The sequence below is a fragment of the Bombina bombina genome, chromosome 2, assembly GCF_027579735.1.
Source record: "Bombina bombina isolate aBomBom1 chromosome 2, aBomBom1.pri, whole genome shotgun sequence".
NCBI lineage: Eukaryota > Metazoa > Chordata > Amphibia > Anura > Bombinatoridae > Bombina > Bombina bombina.
In genome coordinates, this window is record NC_069500.1 from 667,927,485 (window position 1) to 667,954,627 (window position 27,143).

The 27,143-nt window shown below is 38.7% G+C and overlaps 1 protein-coding gene across 2 annotated transcripts in view; it reads right to left on the reverse strand.

The window, feature by feature from the left end:
- SLC44A1 (solute carrier family 44 member 1) overlaps positions 1–27,143 on the reverse strand; it is a 454,935-nt gene that overhangs the window by 42,056 nt on the left and 385,736 nt on the right. For both annotated transcript variants that reach the window (XM_053702619.1, XM_053702618.1), the window contains exon 13: positions 7,697–7,834. In XM_053702619.1, coding sequence (XP_053558594.1) covers positions 7,697–7,834 — 138 coding nt within the window. The remainder of the gene's footprint in view (positions 1–7,696; positions 7,835–27,143) is intronic.

A 27,143-nucleotide genomic window follows, 5' to 3' on the forward strand; every position in this document is an offset into this window, starting at 1 on the left:
TTTTCAATATCTAACCTAATATTCAGCAGTTCTCAGAGGCCCCGATGATCAAAGATTAGCCAGCTTGGAGAGAAATTATAGTGCAGACTTCACAGGGGCTGAACTCTCTGAATGCTTTAAATCCCATATTTCTGTAAGTCCCAGAAAGATGAGAGATGCCTTCCATAAACCTCTCTGCTCAAATGAGATGATATAAAATGATCCCCTAGCGCTGCGAGATCTCTCACAAGATTCTAGACAGGCAGATTTTGAGATACTTCTCTAAGGGGCATTTCCTGCATTTCTGTATGTGAAGTAGAGACAAGCCCAGTGCAACGTTACGCTGCATGACAAGAGAGTTTTGTTACAATAACAGTTTGTGCTTTGTATTTTATATTACTTTACAGATTTAGACCTTTAAAGGGGACACAAAATCTTAACATTTTATCTTGTGATTAAAAAAAGTTTACAATTTACTTCTATTATTAAATTTGCTTAGTTCTCATAAAATTATTTGTTGAAGCAATACCTAGGAGCACTACGAGGCAGAAAATGGTGCTGTCATCTAGTGCTCTTGCAATTGGATAACATTCTAAGCAAAACCGCTGCCATATAGTGCTCTAGAAATGGGATGGCTCCTAAGCATACGTCTCTATTTTTCAACAAAAGAAAAAAAGAGAACAAAAAAATTGATCATAGAAGTAAATTAGAAATGCGTTTAAAATTGCATGCTCTATCTGAATCATGAAAGAAAAGTTTTGGATTTCATATCCCTTTCTGTTTTTTAGGAAAGCTTTGGACTTCTGGGTCCCTGTAAGTGCTGCCTCTCCAAACTGAAGGCTGAACCTGCTGAACTAATTCATTCAAATTCCTTAGTCTATTTGAAATAGTTTTCTAGTGGTAGTTATCTCTGGACTATATATTAACCACTTCACTACCGGGACTTTCAGAGAAGAACTTGCCCAAAATACCAGAGAATTTTTAGCATTTTTGATATCACTTCATTGAAACAGAAAGAGCGACTTGTTTTTTTATTTACCTGTCAAGTAGACAGCCCAAGGTATGGATCTAGCCCCACCATTTTCACCACCAAATTCAATAATATAAAAAAATATTGATAACTTTTTCACAAACTTTGGGTTTCTCACTGAAATTATTTACATATCGCTTGTGCAATAATTGCACAAATGACTGTAAAAGCTTCTCTGGGATATTCTTTGTTCATAAATAGCAGACATACATGACTTTGCCTTTTGGTAATTAGAATGCTGCTAATTGCAGCTGTGCATCACACTTCTAATATTCCCGGCAGTGAAGTGGTTAATTAGGTAGCTTGTAAGGCTAATTTTAGCTTTAGTGTAGAGATAACCTACCCACACCTGACATCCCCACCCCCTGATCCCTCTAAAACAGCTCTCTTCCCTGCCTCCCCTCCACTGGTCCACCACCATCTCAGGTACTGCCAGACAGTCTGCAGTTTAGTTTTTTTTTTAAATTATTTGTTTCCTGCGGTGTAGTGATCATCCTCAACCCTCCCACCTCCCTGATAGCCCCAAATAGCTTTCTAACCCCCCCCTCCCACTACTTGCGGCCATCTTTAGTACTGGCAGTACAAATAAAAAAACTTTGTGTTTTTGGTTCCCCTCCCCCCTCCAGCGATTGTTGTTTATAGCCCCCCCCCACCTTTTTTTCCTGTAGCATAGCTCTCCATCCCTCCCCCTTAATTTTTCTGCGGTGTAGGGCCATCCCACTCCCTCTGCTACTGGTCTGCCAACCGCATCCCAGTTTGCCTCCCACACCTCCGGCCGGCACCAGCAGATGATCTTAATAGAAGACGACACACACAGTGTTACCGTCTGTAACGTTCTGGCATCTGCCTTCACATGGAACTAGAGCACTAATCAGGAACTCCAGCTCTCGGTTCTAACTTTACAGCCGAGGCTGCTGGATGCAGCTCGGACATATATACACGTCATGCTGTACAATAGGCAAAGTACCGCACAATGTACTGTATATATGTCCTTTTGGGTTAAGGGGTTAATCTTTTCCCAGCTTTATGTTGAGTTCTCATAAGGCTTAGTTGTGGGTTATGGTCATGTTGTGAATAACCACAATCTACAAATCTTGCTCCATCAGTTTGATGCCCACTCTGACTTCAGCATCATCACAAATATCCTTCATAACTACCAAATAACCAAAATCTGTATAACCGCTGAAAACACCAAATTAGTTTTTAACCCTCAAATTGATTAATATCCAACTCCACACTATTTTTTCTACTCTTGTTCGGTCTTAATCCTGCGCCGTTCACCTACAAATATTTCACCACTTTCTTTGATAAGACCAAATGTCAATCACCCTGCCTAGACTATTGTACTTCCCTTCATGCTTGTATGCACATCACACATCTGTATTCATTTATACGTGAAATTCTACCATATTCACTTCTCATCATGAATTTTTTTTTTTTAAAGTTTCCAATTTTTTTATTTCTATTATATCTGCTTTGTTCTCTTGGCATTTTGTTGACAAGCATACCTAGGTAGTTAATGTGCACATTTCAGCAGCACTACATGACAGCAAACACTGCTGCCATTTAGTGTCTCCAGAGCCTATCTTCCTGATATTCAAAAAGGATATTGAGAGAACAAAGTCAATTTAATTATATAAGTACATTGGAAAGGTTGTTTAAATTGTATATTTAAATCATTACATAAACCCTTTTGAGTTTATTTTTCTTTAAAGGGACAGTTAACACCAGAATTTTTGTTGTTTAAAAAGAAAGATAATCCCTTTATTACCCATTCCCCAGTTTTGCATAACTAACAATGTTATAGAAATACACTTTTTACCTCTGCAAACTGCCCCCTTATTTCAGTTCTTTTGACAGACTTGCATTTTAGCCAATCAGTGCTCACTTCAGGGTAACTTCACGTGCATGAGCTTAATGTTATCTATATGAAACACATGAACTAATGTCCTCTAGCGGTCAAAATGCATTCAGATTAGAGGCAGTCTTCAAGGTCTAAGAAATTAGCAAATTGGTGATAAACAGGGATAGGCAAGGTGTCCGTATACGGACACTGGTGTCCGTGACTGTCCCTTGCAGTCTCCACCACCCGTTTTGCGGTGGGGAGTGAGAAGTAGGACAGATGAATACTGGTCCTGACTCCTCCTTGACGCAGGTGGCACCACGTTTCGTGGGGTTGGGGCCGCACCCACAGGATGCTGCCTAGTAGTGGGAAAGTGAGTGAGAGAGTGGGAAGAAGCAAGCTGCCTGCAGTGCTGCCTGTGTCAACCACCTGCGAGCCGTGACTTGTCCCGATTCCTTGATCTGTGCGGCAGCGTGGTGCTGGTGTCTGTGTGTAGAAGACCGCCGCCTACTCTGATAAACCTTACCTAACCATATAGGTAACCAATCATGATGATAATGCGATTAACATCAAGGTGGGTGAGTTTGGTTAGGAGTTGCACACGCTCAATTCAAAAAAAAAAAAAAAAGGTAGGTCTGAATTTTGAAAACATGTTATACTAGTATACCACAAGCAGTCTTTATATAAATGTTATTCTAAACTTGTTTGATTAGATGACTAATTTGTACTTGTGGAACTAGACCAGGGGCAACCAACAAGCAGCCCATTTGACAGCAAAGTGCCACTCTCCTGACTTATAGAAACATAGAATGTGTCTGCAGATAGGAACCATTAGGCCCATCTAGTCTGCCCAATTTTCTGAATACTTTCATTAGTTCCTAGCCTTATCTTATACCTAGTATATTATACCTTATGCCTATCCCATGCATTTTTAAACTCCTTCACTGTCTCTACCACTTCTGCTGGATTGCTATTCCACCATGCATCCACTACTCTCTCGCTAAAGAGAGTGTTTTTTTTGTTTTTAATTTGAAATTGGTGTCCTTCACTTAGGCCTATACTTTGGAAAATGACCACCACAGCCTTGGTCCGTGCCTATCCCTGGTGATAAAAGTAAATTGGAAAGCATCACAAGCAAAAGAAACAAATATGAAAGTTATGATGAGATGGTACCTCACTCCGGCAAGGATAAAATACATATATAAAAGAACTTCTGGCTTTTGCTGGAGGGGCTGCCAGTTAGAAGGTCACTTATCACACATATGGTAGGAATGCGAACATATTAAACCCTTCTGGTCCAGCCTATTCACAAACATCAATAAAGCCATAGGAACTCAACTCTTACCAGCACATGAATTAATATTACCTAGCCACCCCACAGGTATCTCATGCAAAATAAGAAAACATCTTTATCAAATCATGCTGAATGCAGCTAACCAGTTAATTCCCAAATATTGGAAGAATATTCGAACACCCTCTATCCAAGAATGGGTTGGATTAGTTAATAAAAACCTGATGCTAGAAAGATTTTATTACTTAAAACTGGGGCAACTGTCCCTCTTCCACGACATTCAGTTTCTATGGGACACTTTTCTTCAGGGAAACACTCGGACCTAATACCACATACCACACCGTGTGAAATATGATTACATGAACATCTACTACCTATCTTGAGGCATAATGGACAAATACATAGCCGCACTAACACAAACCAAGAGGAGTACGTTGTCTACTTTCTTTTTCTCCCCCCTATATCTTTCTATTTTTTTCCCTTTCTTCTTCTTTACTCTTGTCTTTATATATAGGCACAATTATATGTCTTAGACACTTCCACAATGGCATAATAGATATCTTTGTTAAAAGAAGATGATAATGTAATCAAGCAACTTCTAACTATAAGAGAGTTCGTTAAGTATGGACACCTTCTTACTACGTCAACACAGTAGTCATCTCCATTAGACTGCTAGCTTTCCATATAATGCACAATGACTACTAAACCATCAGCTAGTATGAAAGAAATACTCTGCAGAAGTCTTGTTTATTTCAGCTCTACACAAAAGTGATCTGAGCTCTATAATTCTGATAAGCTCATTTATTTACTCTAATGACATTGTGCTTCAGAACCATTTAATGTTATATTGCTTATTTTTTCTCTCTGTATCATTTGTTTGTTTTTTCTTTTTTTATTCTCCTCTTTGTTTTTATTCAATTCAATAAAAAGAATATAAATAAAAAAAAAAAAGTAAATTGGAAAGTTGTTTAAAATTACATTCCCTATTTAAATCATGAAAGGTTTTTTTTGGACTTGACTGTCCCTTTAAGTTACCTCAACCTCTTGTGTTAACCACTGCACAAGAAATTAGTGCTTCTGTGCTTTTCTTCTGTATCTTTTCCAGACAGTCTAGGAAGAAATCTAATGATGCTAACAATCCATATAATTTACGGTAAGGTTTTTCGTTTGACAGAAACTTATGAACCTTTAATTTTTTTTTCTGTCTATTAAAATGTGTTTTGTCAGAAAATCATATGCAGAGGTGTGACATTTTTTAAATGAGGAACCACATATCACTAGTTAGGCGTCTATCATATAATCTGCTTTGATCAAACATGGTTTAATGGGACATAAAACCCCAAAATGTTCTTTCATGATTCCGATAGAGCATGCAATTTTAAACAGCTTTTTAATTTACATTTATTATGATTTTTTGCTCTCTTTGTATCTTTTGTTGAAAAGCAGGGATGCGTGCTTAGGAGCCTATCCATTTCTGGAGCACAATATGGCAGCATTTTTGCAAGAATGTTATCCATTTGCAAGAGCACTAGAAGACAGCACTATTTCCTGCGATGTAGTGCTCCAGATGCCTACCTAGGTATCTCTTCAACACAGAATATCATGGTAATGAAGCAAATTTGGTAATAGAAGTAAATTGGAAACTTTTTTTGAAATAGTTTGCTCTGTCTAAACTACAAAAGACAATTTTTGGGTTTCATATCCCTTTAAGTCAAATTTTCAAGTCTTGATTTCATACTATTTTTGACCTGACTAAATGATAAAACTGTTCTCTTGTAATCATTATGAGCCAAGACATTTGCTACCTAATAAACAGAAATTCCATAGTTTTATTGGTAGATAGTGAAATGCTTCACAAACATAAAAACTGGAACATCCATTTTACAAAAGCTGCAATGCATTTTACAATGCCCCTTTATTAAAAAATACTTTAATGTTCCTTTAAATCATTTCCCCCCTTAATTGGCTGTAGAAGTTTAGCCCTTGATAGTAGTTTGTTAAAGGACCACTAAACACAGTATAAATGCATAATAAATAGACAATGCAACAGCACTTTGTTTGAATTTCAAATGAGTAGCAGATTTTTTTCTGACAAATGTCAGTTACATTTTCCTTTCTAATGCATCAGGTATTATTATCAGGTATTTGTAGAGGACCAGCAGATTCCGCAGCGCTGAGAGCCATCAGCCAATCACAACATGTACATACATTTATAATGTGACTCTTGCACATGCTCAGTAGGAGTTGAGGCACATTTCGATAATATAAGTGAACTCGAAAGTTGTTTAAAATTGTGTGCTCTATCTGAATCATACACGTTTAATTTTGACTTGACTGTCCCTTTAAGCTGCAAGATGTAACCTCTGTGAAAATAATGTGGGCTGATTAACACACAAATATTTTAAATACAGAGACCTCTATCTAAATTGAAATCTGTCCCTTAGTTTTTAAATCATTCAACTGTGGAAAGTAGTCCTGAACAGTCAATTTCTCAATAATGTTTAACAATGGAAAATGCAAACTACCTCAGAAATACTGCCACTAATACTACAATATGTTTCACAAATCAGACAAATGTTGTCCAGGTCAAAAAGATTTAGAAATTCTTAGAACATTGTGTAGAATTTAGCAAGACAATAATGGATATTCCAATGAACATATATTGTTCCATATTATGATGATAGTGAAAGCCCACTCTCAGACAAAAAGGATACAAATATAATCAACCAATCAGCAGTAGCAGTACAACCTGACCTATTTTATTTTGAGGGGATATCATTGATATCAGAACCTTCCTTTTAGAATATTTTTTAAATATATAAAAGCTCTTAAAGGGACAGTAGAGTCATAATTAGACATTTGTGATTTAGACAGAGCATACAATTTTAAACAACTTTCCAATGTACTTCTATTTAATTTGCTTCATTCTCTTGTTATCCTTTACTGAAAGGTCTGTCTAGGTAAGCTTAGGAGCAGCAAAGAACCTAGGTTCTAGCTGCTGATTGGTGGCTGCATATATATACACCGATTGTCATTGGCTCGTCCATGTGTTTAGTTAGAAACCAGTAGTGCATTGCTGCTCCTTCAACAAATGATACCAAGAGAATGAAACAAATTTGATAATAGAAGTAAACAGGAAAGTAGTTTAACATTGTATGTTCTACCTAAATAATGACTGAATTTAATTTGGGTTTTATGTCCCTATAAGTAAAATGAGTAGGACAATAATGGGCTCAAAACAAACTGCTAAGAAAATATGGAACAACTTAGCAAGTTTAAACATTTACTTAGATTTCACAATAATAAATACATGGTCACATTTCTTCTCAAGTGCAAAACCATGAAATGTGGATATATTAAATTATGATTCAATTGAACAAGTTGCAGCTCTAATAAATATTATTCTATAAAGAAACATCCAATTTAATCTTATTTGAATTTCACCACAAAAATATGCATGGATATAAAATTCAGGAACACACGGTCAATTTAGAAATTGCTACATAAATTAATGACAAGGATTTTTGTTTTGTAGCTTAGAACAAAATCTTACCTTTCCTAGAAATAGTACAAAATCACCCACTGTGTTGATGGTGGCAACTCTTAAAACATTTTCTACTAAAATAACAAGAGCATCTTTTGCAGAGGTGCAGAAGTTTGTGCTGTTGATGGCAGTAGCGGTGTATGCATTCTACGGAGAGAGGAGACGGAAAACAAGGTTAACAAGTTAGCTATTACTAAACAGTATTTTTCAAACAAAACCAAATAATTTCCACTAATAAAAGTAAAAAAAAGGTTTGTTAGTACACACTTAAAATAAAAAATCTAAGTATTTGGTAAGACCACCATTTCTATTATACCTCTGGCACTTATTTGTTCAGTGGAGATGAGGTCTGGTGATAGTGGAGGGAAAGTCAAGTAAATTTGCTATCTTAGCTCAGCCAACCTGGCACAACTTGGATGTGTGTTAATGATTGTCTATCTTCTGTAGCATCACTAATTACAGAGTTCCAAACCGCTCCTAGAAGCAACATCAGCATAAAAAGTGCGCATTGGGAGCTTCATGAAATGGATTTCCGTAACTGAGCAGCTGTGCACAAGACTCACATCAACGTAACCAATTCCAGGCGTCAGATGAAGTTGTGTAAAGCACAACGTCAATGTAAAAGTGTGTTCTCTGGAGTGAAGAAGCCTCACTATTTGTCTGATAGTGCTTACTGTAGAGTTTGGTGGGGGATGGGATAAGGTTCTTGTACTGTTTTTCAGGGATTGGTTTGACAAGTTTGGTGAGGAGGAACTCAAGAGTCCTGCACAGAGCCCTGACCTCAACCACAATGAACATCTTTTGGATCAATTGGAACCCTGACTGCGAGCCAGACCTTCACATAAGTGTCCGGTCTCAAATACTACTTTGGCTGGGCACAAATTCCCACAGACACATCCCTAGGAATATTTTCCATAAGATTTTGAACAGTTGCAGCAGTTATAACTGCAAAGGGGGACTCTATATTAATGCCTATGGTTTGGGAATAGGATGTCCAACATATAGGTGTGATGGTCAGTTGTCCACATAATTTTGGCCGTTTAGATTTTGGAATAGATTAGATTTTGGAATATTTGCAACTGTAAAATGGGACAGCTTGGAGAAAAATGTAATTTAGGTAATATTTACATGTCGTACAGCTTATACATGTAACCTAAAGATTTTATATCATAGTTATTTTAAACATATAAAAGAAATGTGCAGACATCGCGGTAAGATGCAGTAAAACACTCAGTTATTTATTGTAAACAAGTCACACAATTACAAATCCTAGGTCATACTAACAAATAACTGATGCGTTTCATGCGCCACAAGGTGCACTCCAATCACCAATCAGCAAGAGCTACCCAGGTATTGAACCAAAAAACATAATTTATGTAAGAACTTACCTGATAAATTCATTTCTTTCATATTAGCAAGAGTCCATGAGCTAGTGACGTATGGGATATACATTCCTACCAGGAGGGGCAAAGTTTCCCAAACCTCAAAATGCCTACAAATACACCCCTCACCACACCCACAAATCAGTTTAACGAATAGCCAAGAAGTGGGGTGATAAGAAAAAAGTGCGAAAGCATAAAAAATAAGGAATTGGAATAATTGTGCTTTATACAAAAAAATCATAACCACCACAAAAAAGGGTGGGCCTCATGGACTCTTGCTAATATGAAAGAAATGAATTTATCAGGTAAGTTCTTACATAAATTATGTTTTCTTTCATGTAATTAGCAAGAGTCCATGAGCTAGTGACGTATGGGATAATGACTACCCAAGATGTGGATCTTTCCACGCAAGAGTCACTAGAGAGGGAGGGATAAAATAAAGACAGCCAATTCCGTGGAAAAAATAATCCACACCCAAAATAAAGTTTAAATTTTATAATGAAAAAAAACTGAAAACATAAGCAGAAGATTCAAACTGAAACAGCTGCCTTAAGTACTTTTCTACCAAAAACAGCTTCAGAAGAAGAAAACACATCAAAATGGTAGAATTTAGTAAAAGTATGCAAAGAAGACCAAGTTGCTGCTTTGCAAATCTGATCAACCGAAGCTTCATTCCTAAACGCCCAGGAAGTAGAAACTGACCTAGTAGAATGAGCTGTAATCCTTTGAGGCGGAGTTTTACCCGACTCGACATAAGCATGATGAATTAAAGATTTCAACCAAGATGCCAAAGAAATGGCAGAGGCCTTCTGACCTTTCCTAGAACCGGAAAAGATAACAAATAGACTAGAAGTCTTTCGGAAATTTTTAGTGGCTTCAACATAATATTTCAAAGCTCTAACTACATCCAAAGAATGCAATGATTTCTCCTTAGAATTCTTAGGATTAGGACATAATGAAGGAACCACAATTTCTCTACTAATGTTGTTGGAATTCACAACCTTAGGTAAAAATTCAAAAGAAGTTCGAAACACCGCCTTATCCTGGTGAAAAATCAGAAAAGGAGACTCACAAGAAAGAGCAGATAATTCAGAAACTCTTCTGGCAGAAGAAATGGCCAAAAGGAACAAAACTTTCCAAGAAAGTAATTTAATGTCCAATGAATGCATAGGTTCAAACGGAGGAGCTTGAAGAGCCCCCAGAACCAAATTCAAACACCAAGGAGGAGAAATTGACTTAACAGGTTTTATACGAACCAAAGCTTGTACAAAACAATGAATATCAGGAAGATTAGCAATCTTTCTGTGAAAAAGAACAGAAAGAGCAGAGATTTGTCCTTTCAAGGAACTTGCAGACAAACCTTTATCCAAACCATCCTGAAGAAACTGTAAAATTCTCGGAATTCTAAAAGAATGCCAGGAAAAATGATGAGAAAGACACCAAGAAATATAAGTCTTCCAGACTCTATAATATATCTCCCTAGATACAGATTTACGAGCCTGTAACATAGTATTAATCACAGAGTCAGAGAAACCTCTTTGACTAAGAATCAAGCGTTCAATCTCCATACCTTTAAATTTAAGGATTTGAGATCCTGATGGAAAAAAGGACCTTGCGAACGGAAGAGTCCACGGTTGGCAAGAGGCCATCCAGACAAGATCCGCATACCAAAACCTGTGAGGCCATGCTGGAGCTACCAGCAGAACAAGTATTCCTTCAGAATCTTGGAGATCACTCTTGGAAGAAGAACTAGAGGCGGAAAGATATAAGAAGGATGATACTTCCAAGGAAGTGACAATGAATCCACTGCTTCCGCTTGAGGATCCCTGGATCTGGACAGATACCTGGGAAGTTTCTTGTTTAGATGAGAGGCCATCAGATCTATTTCTGGAAGTCCCCACATTTGGACAATCTGAAGAAATACCTCTGGGTGAAGAGAACATTCGCCCGGATGCAACGTTTGGCGACTGAGATAATCCGCTTCCCAATTGTCTATACCTGGGATATGAACCGCAGAAATTAGACAGGAGCTGGATTCCTCCCAAACCAGAATTCGAGATACTTCTTTCATAGCCAGAGGGCTGTGAGTCCCTCCTTGATGATTGATGTATGCCACAGATGTGACATTGTCTGTGTGAAAACAAATGAACGATTCTCTCTTTAGAAGAGGCCAAGACTGAAGAGCTCTGAAAATTGCACGGAGTTCCAAAATATTGATCGGTAATCTCACCTCCTGAGATTCCCAAACCCCTTGTGCCGTCAGAGACCCCCACACAGCTCCCCAACCTGTAAGACTTGCATCTGTTGAGATTACAGTCCAGGTCGGAAGAACAAAAGAAGCCCCCTGAACTAAACGATGGTGATCTGTCCACCACGTCAGAGAGTGTCGTACAATCGGTTTTAAAGATATTAATTGAGATATCTTTGTGTAATCCCTGCACCACTGGTTCAGCATACAGAGCTGAAGAGGTCGCATGTGAAAACGAGCAAAGGGGATCGCGTCCGATGCAGCAGTCATAAGACCTAGAATTTCCATGCATAAGGCTACCGAAGGGAATGATTGTGACTGAAGGTTTCGACAAGCTGATATCAATTTTAGATGTCTCTTGTCTGTCAAAAATAGAGTCATGGACACTGAATCTATCTGGAAACCCAAAAAGGTTACCCTTGTCTGAGGAATCAATGAACTTTTTAGTAAATTGATCCTCCAACCATGATCTTGAAGAAACAACACAAGTCGATTCGTATGAGATTCTGCTAAATGTGAAGACTGAGCAAGTACCAAGATATCGTCCAAATAAGGAAATACCACAATACCCTGTTCTCTGATTACAGACAGAAGGGCACCGAGAACCTTTGTAAAAATTCTTGGAGCTGTTGCTAGGCAAATGGCAGAGCCACAAACTGGTAATGCTTGTCTAGGAACGAGAATCTCAGAAACTGATAGTGATCTGGATGAATCGGAATATGCAGATATGCATCCTGTAAATCTATTGTAGACATATAATGCCCTTGCTGAACAAAAGGCAGGATAGTCCTTACAGTTACCATTTTGAATGTTGGTAATCCTTACATAACGATTCAATATTTTTAGATCCAGAACTGGTCTGAAGGAATTCTCCTTCTTTGGTACAATGAAGAGATTTGAATAAAACCCCATCCCCTGTTCCAGAACTGGAACTGGCATAATTACTCCAGCCAACTCTAGATCTGAAACACATTTCAGAAATGCTTGAGCCTTCGCTGGATTTACTGGGACACGGGAAAGAAAAAATCTCTTTGCAGGAGGCCTTATCTTGAAGCCAATACTGTACCCTTCTGAAACAATATTCTGAATCCAAAGATTGTGAACGGAATTGATCCAAATTCCTTTGAAAAACGTAATCTGCCCCCTACCAGCTGAGCTGGAATGAGGGCCGCACCTTCATGTGGACTTAGGAGCTGGCTCTGATTTTCTAAAAGGCTTGGATTTATTCCAGACTGGAGATGGTTTCCAAACTGATACCGCTCCTGAGGATGAAGGATCAGGCTTTTGTTCCTTGTTGTGACGAAAGGAACGAAAACGATTATTAGACCTAAATTTACCTTTAGATTTTTTATCCTGTGGTAAAAAAGTTCCTTTCCATACAGTAACAGTTGAGATAATAGAATCCAACTGAGAACCAAATAATTTATTACCCTGGAAAGAAAGGGAAAGCAGAGTAGACTTAGAAGACATATCAGCATTCCAAGTTTTAAGCCATAAAGCTCTTCTAGCTAAAATAGCTAGAGACATATACCTGACATCAACTCTAATGATATCAAAGATGGCATCACAAATATAATTATTAGCATGTTGAAGAAGAATAATAATGCTATGAGAATTATGATCTGTTACTTGTTGCGCTAAAGCTTCCAACCAAAAAGTTGAAGCTGCAGCAACATCCGCCAAAGATATAGCAGGTCTAAGAAGATTACCTGAACACAAGTAAGCTTTTCTTAGAAAGGATTCAATTTTCCTATCTAAAGGATCCTTAAAGGAAGTACCATCTGCCGTAGGAATGGTAGTACGCTTAGCAAGAGTAGAGACAGCCCCATCAACCTTAGGGATTTTGTCCCAAAATTCTAATCTGTCAGATGGCACAGGATATAATTGCTTAAAACGTTTAGAAGGAGTAAATGAATTACCCAAATTATTCCATTCCCTGGAAATTACTTCAGAAATAGCACCAGGAACAGGAAAAACTTCTGGAATAACTACAGGAGATTTAAAAACCTTATCTAAACGTTTAGATTTAGTATCAAGAGGACCAGAATCCTCAATTTCTAATGCAATTAGGACTTCTTTAAGTAAAGAACGAATAAATTCCATTTAAAATAAATATGAAGATTTATCAGCATCAACCTCTGAGACAGAATCCTCTGAACCAGAAGAGCCATTATCAGAATGATGATGTTCATTTAAAAATTCATCTGAAAAATGAGAAGTTTTAAAAGACTTTTTACGTTTACTAGAAGGAGGAATAACAGACATAGCCTTCTTAATGGATTTAGAAACAAAATCTCTTATGTTATCAGGAACACTCTGAGTATTAGATGTTGATGGAACAACAACAGGTAATGTAACATTACTAAAGGAAATATTATCTGCATTAACAAGTTTGTCATGACATTCAATACAAACAACAGCTGGAGGAACAGCTACCAAAAGTTTACAGCAGATACACTTAGCTTTGGTAGCTCCAGCACCAGGCAGCGATTTTCCAGAAGTATCTTCTGACTCAGCTTCAACATGGGACATCTTGCAATATGTAATAGAAAAAACAACATATAAAGCAAAATTGATCAAATTCCTTAAATGACAGTTTCAGGAATGGGAAAAAATGCCAGTGAACAAGCTTCTAGCAACCAGAAGCAATAAAAAATGAGACTTAAATAATGTGGAGACAAAAGTGACGCCCATATTTTTTTAGCGCCAAATAAGACGCCCACATTATTTGGCGCCTAAATGCTTTTGGCGCCAAAAATGACGCCACATCCGGAACGCCGACATTTTTGGCGCAAAAGAACGTCAAAAATGACGCAACTTCCGGCGACACGTATGACGCCGGAAACAGAAAAAAAATTTTGCGCCAAAAAAGTCTGCGCCAAGAATGATGCAATAAAATGAAGCATTTTTAGCCCCCGCGAGCCTAACAGCCCACAGGGAAAGTCAAATTTTAAGGTAAGAAAAAAATTGTTTTATTCAAATGCATTATCCCAAATATGAAACTGACTGTCTGAAAATAAGGAATGTTGAACATCCTGAGTCAAGGCAAATAAATGTTTGAATACATATATTTAGAACTTTATAAAAAAAGTGCCCAACCATAGCTTAGAGTGTCACAGAAAATAAGACTTACTTACCCCAGGACACTCATCTACATGTTGTAGAAAGCCAAACCAGTACTGAAACGAAAATCAGCAGAGGTAATGGTATATATATATATAAGAGTATATCGTCGATCTGAAAAGGGAGGTAAGAGATGAATCTCTACGACCGATAACAGAGAACCTATGAAATAGACCCCGTAGAAGGAGATCATTGAATTCAAATAGGCAATACTCTCCTCTAGAGCTGCGCATCTTCACCTGTCTCACGATTCGATTCGATTACGATTATCATCGTAACGATTCGATACGATTCGATTCTACGATGCATCGCGATGCATCACGATTACTGCACTATTTCTGCCCAATTTTTAAATTTTTCAGAAAAAAAAATTCAAGAAGTCAAAGTATTGAAATAAACTCTTTTTTTATTTTATTAGCTCAAAAAAGGACACTCTTCCTGTGGCAAAGTCTGAACACAGCAGACAACAACAGTTTATAGAACAGTAAATACTAAATGGCAATTGTTGTATTGGTTTGGAAACAATATTATGGCATCAAACTGTAGTTACAGAGTACGTAGTGTAAAAAGTGCAGTGCTCACAGTGTACTTCTTCAGTAAAAGAAAATATTTAAATGTATATATTATATATTAGTAAGTAGTACACTATACACTTGTAAAGAAACATGAACAACAAATAAATGTCTAACCTATCTATGTTGGTTTTAATTTAATTTCTTTACTTACTTAGTAATAATAATATAATAGACATTAAATTAAAACCCAAATAGATAGGTTAAGCTTAAGTTACCACCATAATACCTTATTTGTGTGAAAATTGTCCTCAGAAAACAAAACATAAATCCCTTATAGGTACAAAATTACAGGTGCAGTCCACTGTGCCTTCATGACTGTCAATTTGTGGCAAACAAACATCACGTGAAGAATCTGGAACACAACACACAGCACAGAGTGTGCACACAACACACATGTGATTGTGACATATACAATTAGTTTACACAGTTACAGACTTACAATAGTACTAGAGACTGAGAGAGAGACATTTAAAACAAGTAGCATTGAACTGAACTACTATAACTACAGTTTCTTCTTGATGATTATATTATCTTTATGGGATCACAAATATAATTAGTTAGTTATTAGTTACTGTTAAAGCAGTACTACACACAACTGAATAGTGACTGAGTCTGTCACTGAACAGTACACAGCAGTCACACACAAACAAACAATACATAAAAAAGGACACAGACATCAAGGAGTAAATCATGGTGAAGAAAGGGTGGCACGCCACTCACCTGAGGTGTGTGTGCTTTATTTTTGTATTGTGCTGTTGTGTGTGGCACTGTGTGTGTGCTGTACTGTCTGTAGTGCACAGTATATTTGTGATCCAATAAAGATTTACTTAAGGTTTACTCAAGGCTTTTCCTTCCCCTATAGTGGGGTTTGGCTTCAGTCTCACTCTCTGCATAGTGCACTCATAGACAGTTAGACAGTCACACTCACTAGACACTCAGACACTAGAGACACAGTGGGACACACACACAAACAAAAACATTCAATGGCACCACAGTCAGCCACAGTCACACTCACACTCATAGACACTTAGACAGTGACACTGGGACAGACACACAATCACATACAAACAAAAAAATTCAAAGGCAGTTAATACACTCATCTCACACACACTCATAGAGAATGAGATACATACAAACTTTTCAAACTGGCACTCACTCACAGACACACTCACACACTCATAAAGAGACAGTTAGACACTGCAGTACACACATTGTTATTGTTAACTGGTTGGTTATATTCGGTTAACCCCTACAGATCTGCCTGGGAGTGGGTGGGATGGCATTTGGGATTGGGATCATAAACAAAAACATATGATATCTTTCTTAAAGGGTCTATTTAAAATAGACAATTTTTTAGTGTGAATGAATAATATTAATAATCCCTTATGCAGTGTGCACTATGCACTCACTGCATTGCAAACAATACAGGGGTGTGCTGTAACAATAGCACAACATCTACAAAACAGAGCACTTCCTGATTGGCAAACATCACAGTAACACTAGAAGTAGTAATAGACATTATACAAGAAGTAGCATTGAACTACTAGATTTACTAACTTTGATTATCAATATCTTTATGGGATCACAAATATATTGTTACACAACACACACACAGTCACAGTCACAGTCACACACAGTCAAACAATACCAAAAAAAACACACATCATAAAAAGAGTGAATCATGGTGAAGGGTGACACTGACACGCACACATGAGGTGTGTGCAGTTGTGTGTTGTTTCTTTTGTATTGTGTGTGTGTGTGTGACTGTGACAGAGTGACGTGGTCGGTCGTGTCGTGTAGTGTACTAGTATATTTTGTGATCCAACAAAGATTTACTCAAGGTTTTAAGCTTCATTTTTCAAAAAGCTATAAGCTATATAACAGTAACAAATATAAAATAACTTAACAGTAGTCTGCACTGGGCAGTGGGGCACACAGCACTTTCTTCTGGATGTGCCAAAAAACATTAAATATTAATATTATAAACCTGAATCACTACTCAGAATTATGGAATATGTAGGTTTTTCTGTAAGAACACTAGTTGATCCACATGCTCTGGTTTGAGGGTGCTTCTTTTAGCCGTTACCACATCTCCTGCAGTGGAGAAAACCCGCTCTGCAGACACGCTTGTACCTGGGATACACAAGTATCGCTTTGACAAATGAGAGAGGAGGGGAAATATGACCTCATGTACATGCCACCATTTCAAAGGGTCTTCAGTGAGAGGCAGAGATGGGGCTTTACAATATTTCTCTATTTCCTCTTCAGCCTTGGCATAGGGGGTCTTGGGTTCTATTGTACCTTCAGTGTCAGTGAAAGACTGTCCCAGCAAAGTCATGAGAAGCGATGTGGACTTTCTTTTGGGAGGAGAAGGGTTATCCTCCTCGATGGCTGATTCTTCTTCCAGAGTTTCTTTTCCCTCAGGCAGTGGCACTTCATCCACGTTTGTCCTCCTAGATGTAACTGTACTAGTACACTCAATCTGTGTTTGAACAAAAGAATAGAAAAAATAGCATTCATTATTACCTCGAGCAGCCAGCCAGCTAATGCTATGTGTGTGCTCAGAGAGACAGTAATGCATAAATAAATGCATACAACAGCTCACATCTATTCAAGAAACATGATGCAATTAAAATTACCTCCAAGGATGCAGCCTCCTCAGTCACTCCTCTGTATATCTCCAATCTCTCCTCCTCTGTGAGAATAAAAGGCAGTCCCTTAAAACGAGGATCCAGGGCAGAGGCTGTATAAAGTATCTTCTTCTCTGCCTCACTGCTGTACCTCTTCAGGAGATCTGTTTTGATGGCATTCTTGATCTCATGGATCATGGGTGTGTCTCCCATGGTGTCTGTCATGTTCTGGAGCAGTTGTGCATTTAGAGGGGCAATGAGAGAAACAGTTGGATTGCGCTCTTCTGACATCAGTGTGGTTGCATCTTTCATTGGCTTTAATGCACTCACAGCATCCTCTGCATTTGACACATCTGTTTCGTTGAGAGTGCAGAGATCTGACTCACTTTTTCTGACTTCTGGAGACAACAATGTGGCACAGATTGCAGGTTGCTGTTCTAGGAACCTCTCGACCATGTCATATGAGCTGTTCCACCTTGTTGTCACATCAGTTATTAGCTTATGATTCTTCAGGCCAAGACATTTCTGTTTTTCTTTCAGACAGTGGTTTGCTGTAGTGCTGCGGTGAAAAAATGTTGATATTCGTCGCACTCTGCCTAAAAGCCTGGAGAGCGTGGCCACTTTCAGCGCCCGCTGGGATGCGAGATTCAGTGTATGGGCGAAGCATTTTACATGAGGGAATTTTCCAACTTGAGCAGCAACAATCATGTTCGAAGCATTGTCGGTCACAAGCACTACAGATTTATCGGACAGCTGCCATTCTTCCACGACACGAGACAGTAGCTCCGCCAGATGAGAACCCGTGTGAGACTCATAAACTGCTCTCGTTTGCAGCACATGCGACAAGATCTTCCAGTCCTTGCTAATGTAATGTGCAGTTACTGTTACATAAGACTCCGTCGTGACTGAAGTCCATGAATCACACGTTAGTGCGACTCGACTGGCTTGGCTCATTGATGCAATTACCTGAGCTTTTGTTTCTTGGTAGAGTGCAGGTATAACGTTTTCTGTTAAGTGATTGCGTGACGGGATCTTATAACGTGGCTCTAGTGTCTTCAACAGGTTGCGAAACCCAAGGTTTTCCACAACAGAGTAAGGCCGTAGGTCCTTCGCTATGAAAGTTGCCACAGCTTTGGTTATTCTCTTCCCTTTTTCAGAGTTGGGTGGCAAAGTTGACAGCATTGCATCAATTCTTGGCTGATGAGCTTCAGCTAGTCTTGTTATTTCCTTGGCAGTGGCACTGGCGACAGCGGCAGGGGTTAGCATCTCAGAGTGAAAACGTCTAACGTGATTTCTCAAGTTAGTAGTATTCCCTAGGTATTTAATTTTTGTGTGACAGGCTTTACAAACCGCGTGTGTCTTGTCCAATTCGTGCTTTCCAGTATGTTCATAAAATCCAAAATGTGCCCAGATGCTTGCTTTTAAAATGCTAGGTGCATTTTTTATCTCTCTATCTTTTTTGTCTCCCTCTGTCATTTTAGCATGACATGTACATATGTGACGGATGATGTTGTTGTCAACGTCAAACTCTGTCAGTGTTAAAAAAAAAAGAAAATACACTAAGTTCCAGTTGTCAAAATGTCAAGCCGCAAATGTAAAATCAACAAGTACTAGTAACTTCAACTACTTTGCCAATGCCATACATTTTGCGAACATAAATTTTAAAACAAATTGCATTGTGATAATTGCAGGGGACATCACTCACTCACTGACACAGTTACTGTAATATATTACACACTTAAAGGTGCAAAAACCCAAACATTTACTTTCATGATTCAGATAGAGAATACAATTTTAAATAAACATCATAACTAACTCTTCTATTATTTAATTTGCTTCATACTTCTCAGATATCGTTTGTTGATGACATATTAGCAATGCATTGCACAGCACACACATTACTTACTAAGTATATAATACTTTGTGCACAAGGAGGAGGCTATGCATTTCAACAAAGGATAAGCAAATTATATAATAGGGAAAGTTGTTTAAAATTGCATGCACTTTCTTGAATTAATATATTATTAAAATATTAGAACTTCAGACCAGGCCATCCATCCATGTGAAAAACATGTAGATATAGATACAGATTAGACTAATAGAGACATTATTAGACAATAATAGTATACTATATTTATTTATAATACATTTTTTATATATGCAATATTATTCAATAATGCAGCAATTAATTATGCAGCAGCCTGAGCCTCAGTCAGCTCAGCATACTACGTTAAGTAAATAAGGCAAGTATTTAATTGTTACCCCTTATTGTGTAATAAATGTGATTGTGTACCCCTTATTGATTTGCTCTTACCTATTGGCAAGTAGTAGGCAGTTGAGGCAATAGGCAGGCATGGCAATGGCAATTATGGCATGGCATTGGCAAAATGTACAACGTTTTGGTAACTATTAACTAAACAAACAGTTAGTTAGTCTAATTCTCACCATAGGTCTCCTCCTCTGTCTCCCACAAAATAAAAATGAGCCCGCCGTGTAGCTGTAGTATACCGCCGTGTACCATCATCAATCTCAGGCAACAAACTCCTGCTTTGCTGCTTTGCTCCTACTGCGTAACTTCGGCACTTCAAGAGACCGCCCATGAGCGCCCATGTTGCTTTATTGGGTGACGTGACGTCAGTGACGTCAAAACGATGTACCGCGCACTTTCGCGCACTTTCTTTTACGTTTCCTGGAGGCTGGTCACGTGGGTAACGTTAATCGATTATCGCGTCTCAGCGCATCGATGCAGAATCGTTTCATGCCGCATCGCGATGCATCGTCAAAACGATTATTTTTGACAGGCCTACTCTCCTCACATCCCTCTGACATTCACTGCACGCCGAGAGGAAAACCGGGCTCCAACCTGCTGCGGAGCGCATATCAACGTAGAATCTAGCACAAACTTACTTCACCACCTCCATAGGAGGCAAAGTTTGTAAAACTGATTTGTGGGTGTGGTGAGGGGTGTATTTGTAGGCATTTTGAGGTTTTGGAAACTTTGCCCCTCCTGGTAGGAATGTATATCCCATACGTCACTAGCTCATGGACTCTTGCTAATTACAGGAAAGAAATGGGCCTTCTCCTAAGCTTAGCTGGACAGATAGCTCAGCATGCTAATGCACTGTCGCTGAGCTCTGTAGCAACCCGAGGGTTGCAGGTTCGATCCCTGGCGAGGTCCACTCAGCCTTTCATCCTTCCAAGGTCGATAAAATGAGCAGCGCCTTGAGACCCTTACGGGTGATTAGCCACGTTTACAAGTACCCAATACAATAAGCTTACATCCCTGCTTGTCAAATAAAGATTCCAAAATGAAGAAAATAATAGGGGTAAAATAGAAAGTGGCTTAAAGTTGCATGCTCTTTCTGAATCATGAAATAAAAAAAAGGTGTTCAGAGGGCCCAGTTTCTAAGGAAGATTTAGGAACAGAATCAGAAAGCTCCATTATTGCTGCAAACTAAAAATATTGAGAATGCATAAAAAAGTCAATAGTTAAATCCCCATAAAAAGAGCTCTTGAGGAAAGGGAAAAGTTATCTGCTTCAAGAGTACCTTAAAAAAAAAAGGTGTGCCAGGTGTGCTAATGTAGACGGAGACAAGTAAATGCCACGTCTGACACTATCAGATAGGGAGCGCGCCCAAAACCGGACGACAAAGAAAAAAATGCAAAAAAAGGCGTTTCTAAACCCAAGAGCTTATGTGCGCTAAACTGACATGCACAGATCCAAAAGCTGACACGCAGGAAAAAGTGCCCAATGTGCGCAAAAAAAATCTGACGTGTAATTCAGAGGGCATGCGTGCGCAAACCCAATGTGTGGAAAAAACAAAATTACCTAAAGCACAAAAAAAAACCTCAACATGCACAAATTAAAGGGTTTATATGAACTAATCAGATTCATGCAGACCAGAAGGCAACCCAAAGTGCGCAATACATTTAAATATGATTTAAATTTAAAGGGGAATAACAAAACTCAGTCCCAGGGCTAAATATTTTTTAAAATATATACATCAATTACCCAAAAAGGCTTAGAGTGTCAATTGAATAAAAAATAGTACCTACCAAAACACACTCATCTAATGGAAAAACCAGTAGAAAGCCAAACCAGTGTTGAAATATAACAGCAGAGGATATGGCATAGGAGTATACTGAACACCCAGAAGCATCAGGTAAAGAACAGGTCCCTGTGAAACCTGTGTCAGGAACAGCCAAACGGTTAACAAGGTGAGGTTGCTGAAGACAGTTTAATGTCGAAACTCATTAAAAAACTGAGTGCAAGTGTACCTAGAAGAACTGATGCTGTTTTGAAGGCAAAGGGTGGCCACACCAAATTTTGATTTTATTTAGCTTTTTCTTCTGTTCACTGAATTTACATTTTGTTAATTGATAAAAATAAACGATTACAATTTATGTATTTGAAAGCATTCAAACCCCATAGCAAGACTGAGCACAGCAACAAGACTATATTCACAAGGCAGACAAGGGTTTCCAGATGTGCTGTCCAACTACTTCTAAAGAAGCACAAAGAGAGAGCAACATTGAGGACTGTAGATACAGTGGTCGGCCAAGGAAACTCATGCTGTCTTCCGTTCGCTATCTGAAGATGCCCAAGAGCTCAAAATTGGCAGAAACCAGTGGGACTCCGGTACACCTATTTACTGTGTGTTTACACAGAAGTGATCTTCATGGAAGACTCGCAGCCAAAAAGCCATACCACTAACGTGGAAACAAGGCCAAGCAACTAAACTATGCACGAAAACAAGTTTGCAAGCTTGGGGCTGCATTTCTGCAAATGGACTTGGGGATTTTGTCAGAATTGTCTCCTCAATACTGAGAAGTACAGGCAAATACTTATCTATCAAGTAATACCATCAAGGCGGCATCTGATTGGCCCCAGTTTTATGCTACAGCATGGCAACGACCCCAAACATACAGCCAAACAAGACTATATTGCATCAGCAAGGTATCTTCCGGACAGAAATTTCAAGACAGACAAGGGTTTCCAGATGTTCTTTCCAAGCTCTTCTCAAGAAGCACAAAGAAACAGGCAACACTGTGGACCACCAACACAGTGGTCGGCCCAAAAAACTTGCAGCAGATAAAAGACACATCATGCTTGAATTCCTTTGCAATGTGAAGATGTCCAGCAGTGTCATCAGCTCAAAATTAGCAGAATCCAGTGGGACCCTGGTACATATGTCTATGTCTGGAGGTCTGGTCAGAAGTGGTATTCATGGAAGACTTGTGGCCAAAAAGCTACACCTCCGACGTGTAAACAAAGCAAAGAAAAATATAGCAGCTGGTGCTCTGGACTGATGAGTCCAAATCTGTAATATGTGAATGTAGCAGAAGGCAGTTTGTTGCTGAAAGGCTAGAGAGGTGTACAAGAATAAGCATAACATAATTTATGTAAGAACTTACCTGATAAATTAATTTCTTTCATATTGGCAAGAGTCCATGAGCTAGTGACGTATGGGATATACAATCCTACCAGGAGGGGGAAAGTTTCCCAAACCTCAAATGCCTATAAATACACCCCTCACCACACCCACAATTCAGTTTAATGAATAGCCAAGTAGTGGGGTGATAAAGAAAGGAGTAAAAAGCATCAACAAAGGAATTTGGAAATAATTGTGCTTTATACAAAAAAATCATAACCACCATAAAAAAGGGTGGGCCTCATGGACTCTTGCCAATATGAAAGAAATGAATTTATCAGCTAAGTTCTTACATAAATTAGGTTTTCTTTCATGCAATTGGCAAGAGTCCATGAGCTAGTGACGTATGGGATATCAAATACCCAAGATGTGGAACTCCACGCAACAATCACTAGAGAGGGAGGGATAAAAATAAACAACAGCCATATGCTGAAAAATTAATTCACAACCCAAAATATAAGTTATTCTCATGAAGAAAAGAAAAACTTAAAACATCAGCAGAAGAATCAAACTGAAACAGCTGCCTGAAGAACTTTTCTACCAAAAACTGCTTCTGAAGAAGCAAATACATCAAAACGGTAGAATTTAGTAAATGTATGCAAAGAGGACCAAGTTGCCGCTTTGCAAATCTGATCAACTGAAGCTTCATTCTTAAAAGCCCACGAAGTGGAGACTGATCTAGTAGAATGAGCTGTAATTCTCTGAGGCGGGGCCTAACCAGACTCTAAATAAGCTTGATGAATCAAAAGCTTTAACCAAGAAGCCAAGGAAATAGCAGAAGCCTTCTGACCTTTCCTAGAACCAGAGAATATAACAAATAGACTATAAGTCTTTCTGAAATCTTTAGTAGCTTCAACATAATATTTCAAAGATCTCACCACATCCAAAGAATGTAAGGATTTTTCCAAAGAATTCTTAGGATTAGGACACAAGAAAGGGACAACAATTTCTCTACTAATGTTGTTAGAATTCACAACCTTAGGTAAGAACTTAAATGAAGTCCGCAAAACCGCCTTATCCTGATGAAAAATCAGAAAAGGAGATTTACAAAAAAAAGAGCAGAAAGCTCAGAAACTCTTCTAGCAGAAGAGATGGCCAAAAATAACAACACTTTCCAAGAAAGTAGTTTAAATGTCCAAAGAGTGCATAGGCTCAATTGGAGGAGCCTGTAACGCCCTTAAAACCAAATTAAGACTCCAAGGAGGAGAAATTGATTTAATGACAGGCTTAATACGAACTAAAGCCTGTACAAAACAGTGAATATCAGGAAGAATAGCAATCTTTCTATGAAATAAAACTGAAAGAGCAGAGATTTGTCCCTTCAAAGTACTTGCAGACAAACCTTTATCCAAACCATCCTGAAGAAACTGTAAAATTCTAGGAATTCTAAAAGAATGCCAAGAGAATTTATGAGAAGAACACCATGAAATGTAAGTCTTCCAAACTCGATAATAAATCTTCCTAGAGACAGATTTATGAGCTTGTAACATAGTATTAATTACTGAGTCAGAGAAACCTCTATGACTTAGCACTAAGCGTTCAATTTCCATACCTTCAAATTTAATGATTTGAGATCCTGATGGAAAAATGGACCTTGAGACAGTAGGTCTGGCCTTAACGGAAGTGGCCAAGGTTGGCAACTGGACATCCAAACAAGATCTGCATACGAAAACTTGTGGGGCCATGCTGGAGCCACCAGTAACAAAAATGATTGTTCCATGATGATTTTGGAGATCCCTCTTGGAAGAAGAACTAGAGGCAGGAAGATATAAGCAGGTTGATAACACCAAGGAAGTGTCAGCGCATTCACTGCTTCCGCCTGAGAATCCCTGGACCTGGACAGGTATCTGGGAAGTTTCTTGTTTAGATGAGAAGCCAGCAGATCTATTTCTGGAAGACCCCACATCTGAACAATCTGAGAAAACACATCCGGATGGAGAGACCACTCCCCTGGATGTAAAGTCTGACGACTGAGATAATCCGCCTCCCAATTGTGTACACTTGGGATATGAACCGCAGAAATTAGACAGGAGCTGGATTCCGCCCAAACAAGTATCCGAGATACTTCTTTCATAGCTTGGGGATTGTGAGTCCCACCCTGATGATTGACATATGCCACCGTTGTAATATTGTCTGTCTAAAAAAAAATGAACAGTTCTCTCTTCAACAGAGGCCAAAACTGAAGAGCTCTGAGAATTGCACGGAGTTCTAAAATATTGATTGATAATCTCACCTCTTGAGATTTCCAAACCCCTTGTGCTGTCAGAGATCCCCATACAGCTCCCCAACCTGAAAGACTCGCATATGTTGTGATCACATTCCAGGTTGGCCGAACAAAGGAAGCCCCTTGAACTAAAAGCTGGTGATTTAACCACCACGTCAGAGTGTTGAACATTGGGATTTAAGGATATTAATTGTGATATCTTTGTATAATCCCGGCACTATTGATTCAGCATGCAAAGCTGGAGAGTTCTTATGTGAAAACGAGCAAAAGGAATCACGTCCGATGCTGCAGTCATGAGGCCTAAAACTTCCATGCACATAGCCACTGAAGGGAATGACAGACTGAAGGTGCCGACATGCTGCAACCAATTTCAAACGTCTCTTGTCTGTTAGAGACAGAGTCATGGACACTGAATCTATCTGGAAACCTAAAAAAGTGACCCTTGTCTGAGGAATCAAGAAAATTTTTGGTAAACTGATCCTCCAACCATGTTTTCGAAGAAATAACACTAGTTGATTCGTGTGAGATTCTGCAGATCGTAAAGACTGAGCTAGTACCAAGATATCGTCCAAATAAGGAAACACTGCCATACCCTGTTCTCCGATTACAGAGAGATGGGCACCCAGAACCTTTGAAAAGATTCTTGGAGCTGTTGCTAGGCCAAATGGAAGAGCAGCAAATTGGTAATGCTTGTCAAGAAAAGAGAATCTTGCTAAACAAAAGGCAGAATAGTCCTTATAGTCACCATCATGAAAGTTGGTACTCTTACATAACGATTCAAAATTTCCAGATCCAGAACTGGTCTGAATGAATTTTCTTTCTTTGGGACAATGAATAGATTTAAATAAAACCCCAGACCTTGTTCCTGAAAAGGAACCGGCATGATTAACCCTGAAATCTCCAGGTCTGAAACACACTTCAGGAAAGCCTGAGCTTTTACTGGATTTACTGGGATACGTGAGAGAAAAAATCTTCTCACAGGAGGTCTTACTCTGAATCCTATTCGGTACCCCTGAGAGACAATGCTCTGAATCCATTGATTTTGGACAGAATTTGCCCAAACATCCTTGAAAAACCTTAATCTGCCCCATACCAGCTGAGCTGGAATGAGGGCTACACCTTCATGTGGACTTAGGGGGTGACTTTGGTTTCATAAAAGGCTTGGATTTATTCCAATTTGAGGAAGGCTTCCAATTGGAAACCGTTTCCTTGGGGGAAGGATTAGGTTTTTGTTCCTTATTTTGACGAAAGGAACGAAAACGATTAGAAGCCTTAGATTTACCCTTAGGTCACTAACGACGCAACCCTGAGTGAAACCTCTGCGTCAATTTTGACGCCGGAAATGACGAACTTGCATCAACGGACGTGCCTTTCGCGCCAAGAATGACGCAATAAAGTGAAGCACTTGGCGCACCCGCGAGCCTAAGTCAGCCCCCAATTTGAAACAAAGTAGTCAATTGAAAAAAAGACTAAACCCCAGGTAAGAAAAATATTTCTTAATATTAACTTTCCCCAAATATGAAACTGACAATCTGCAAAAGGAAATACATGAACCTGACTCATGGCAAATTTAAGTACAATACATATATTTAGAACTTTATATAAATGCATAAAGTGCCAAAACCATAGCTGAGGTGTCTTAAGTAATAAAAACATACTTACCCAAAGACACCCATCCACATATAGCAGATAGCCAAACCAGTACTGAAACAGTTATCAGTAGAGGTAATGGTATATGAGAGTATATCCTCGATCTGAAAAAGGAGGTAGGAGATGAATCTCTACGACCGATAACAGAGAACCTATGAAAAAGACCCCCGTTAGGAAAATCATTGCATTCAA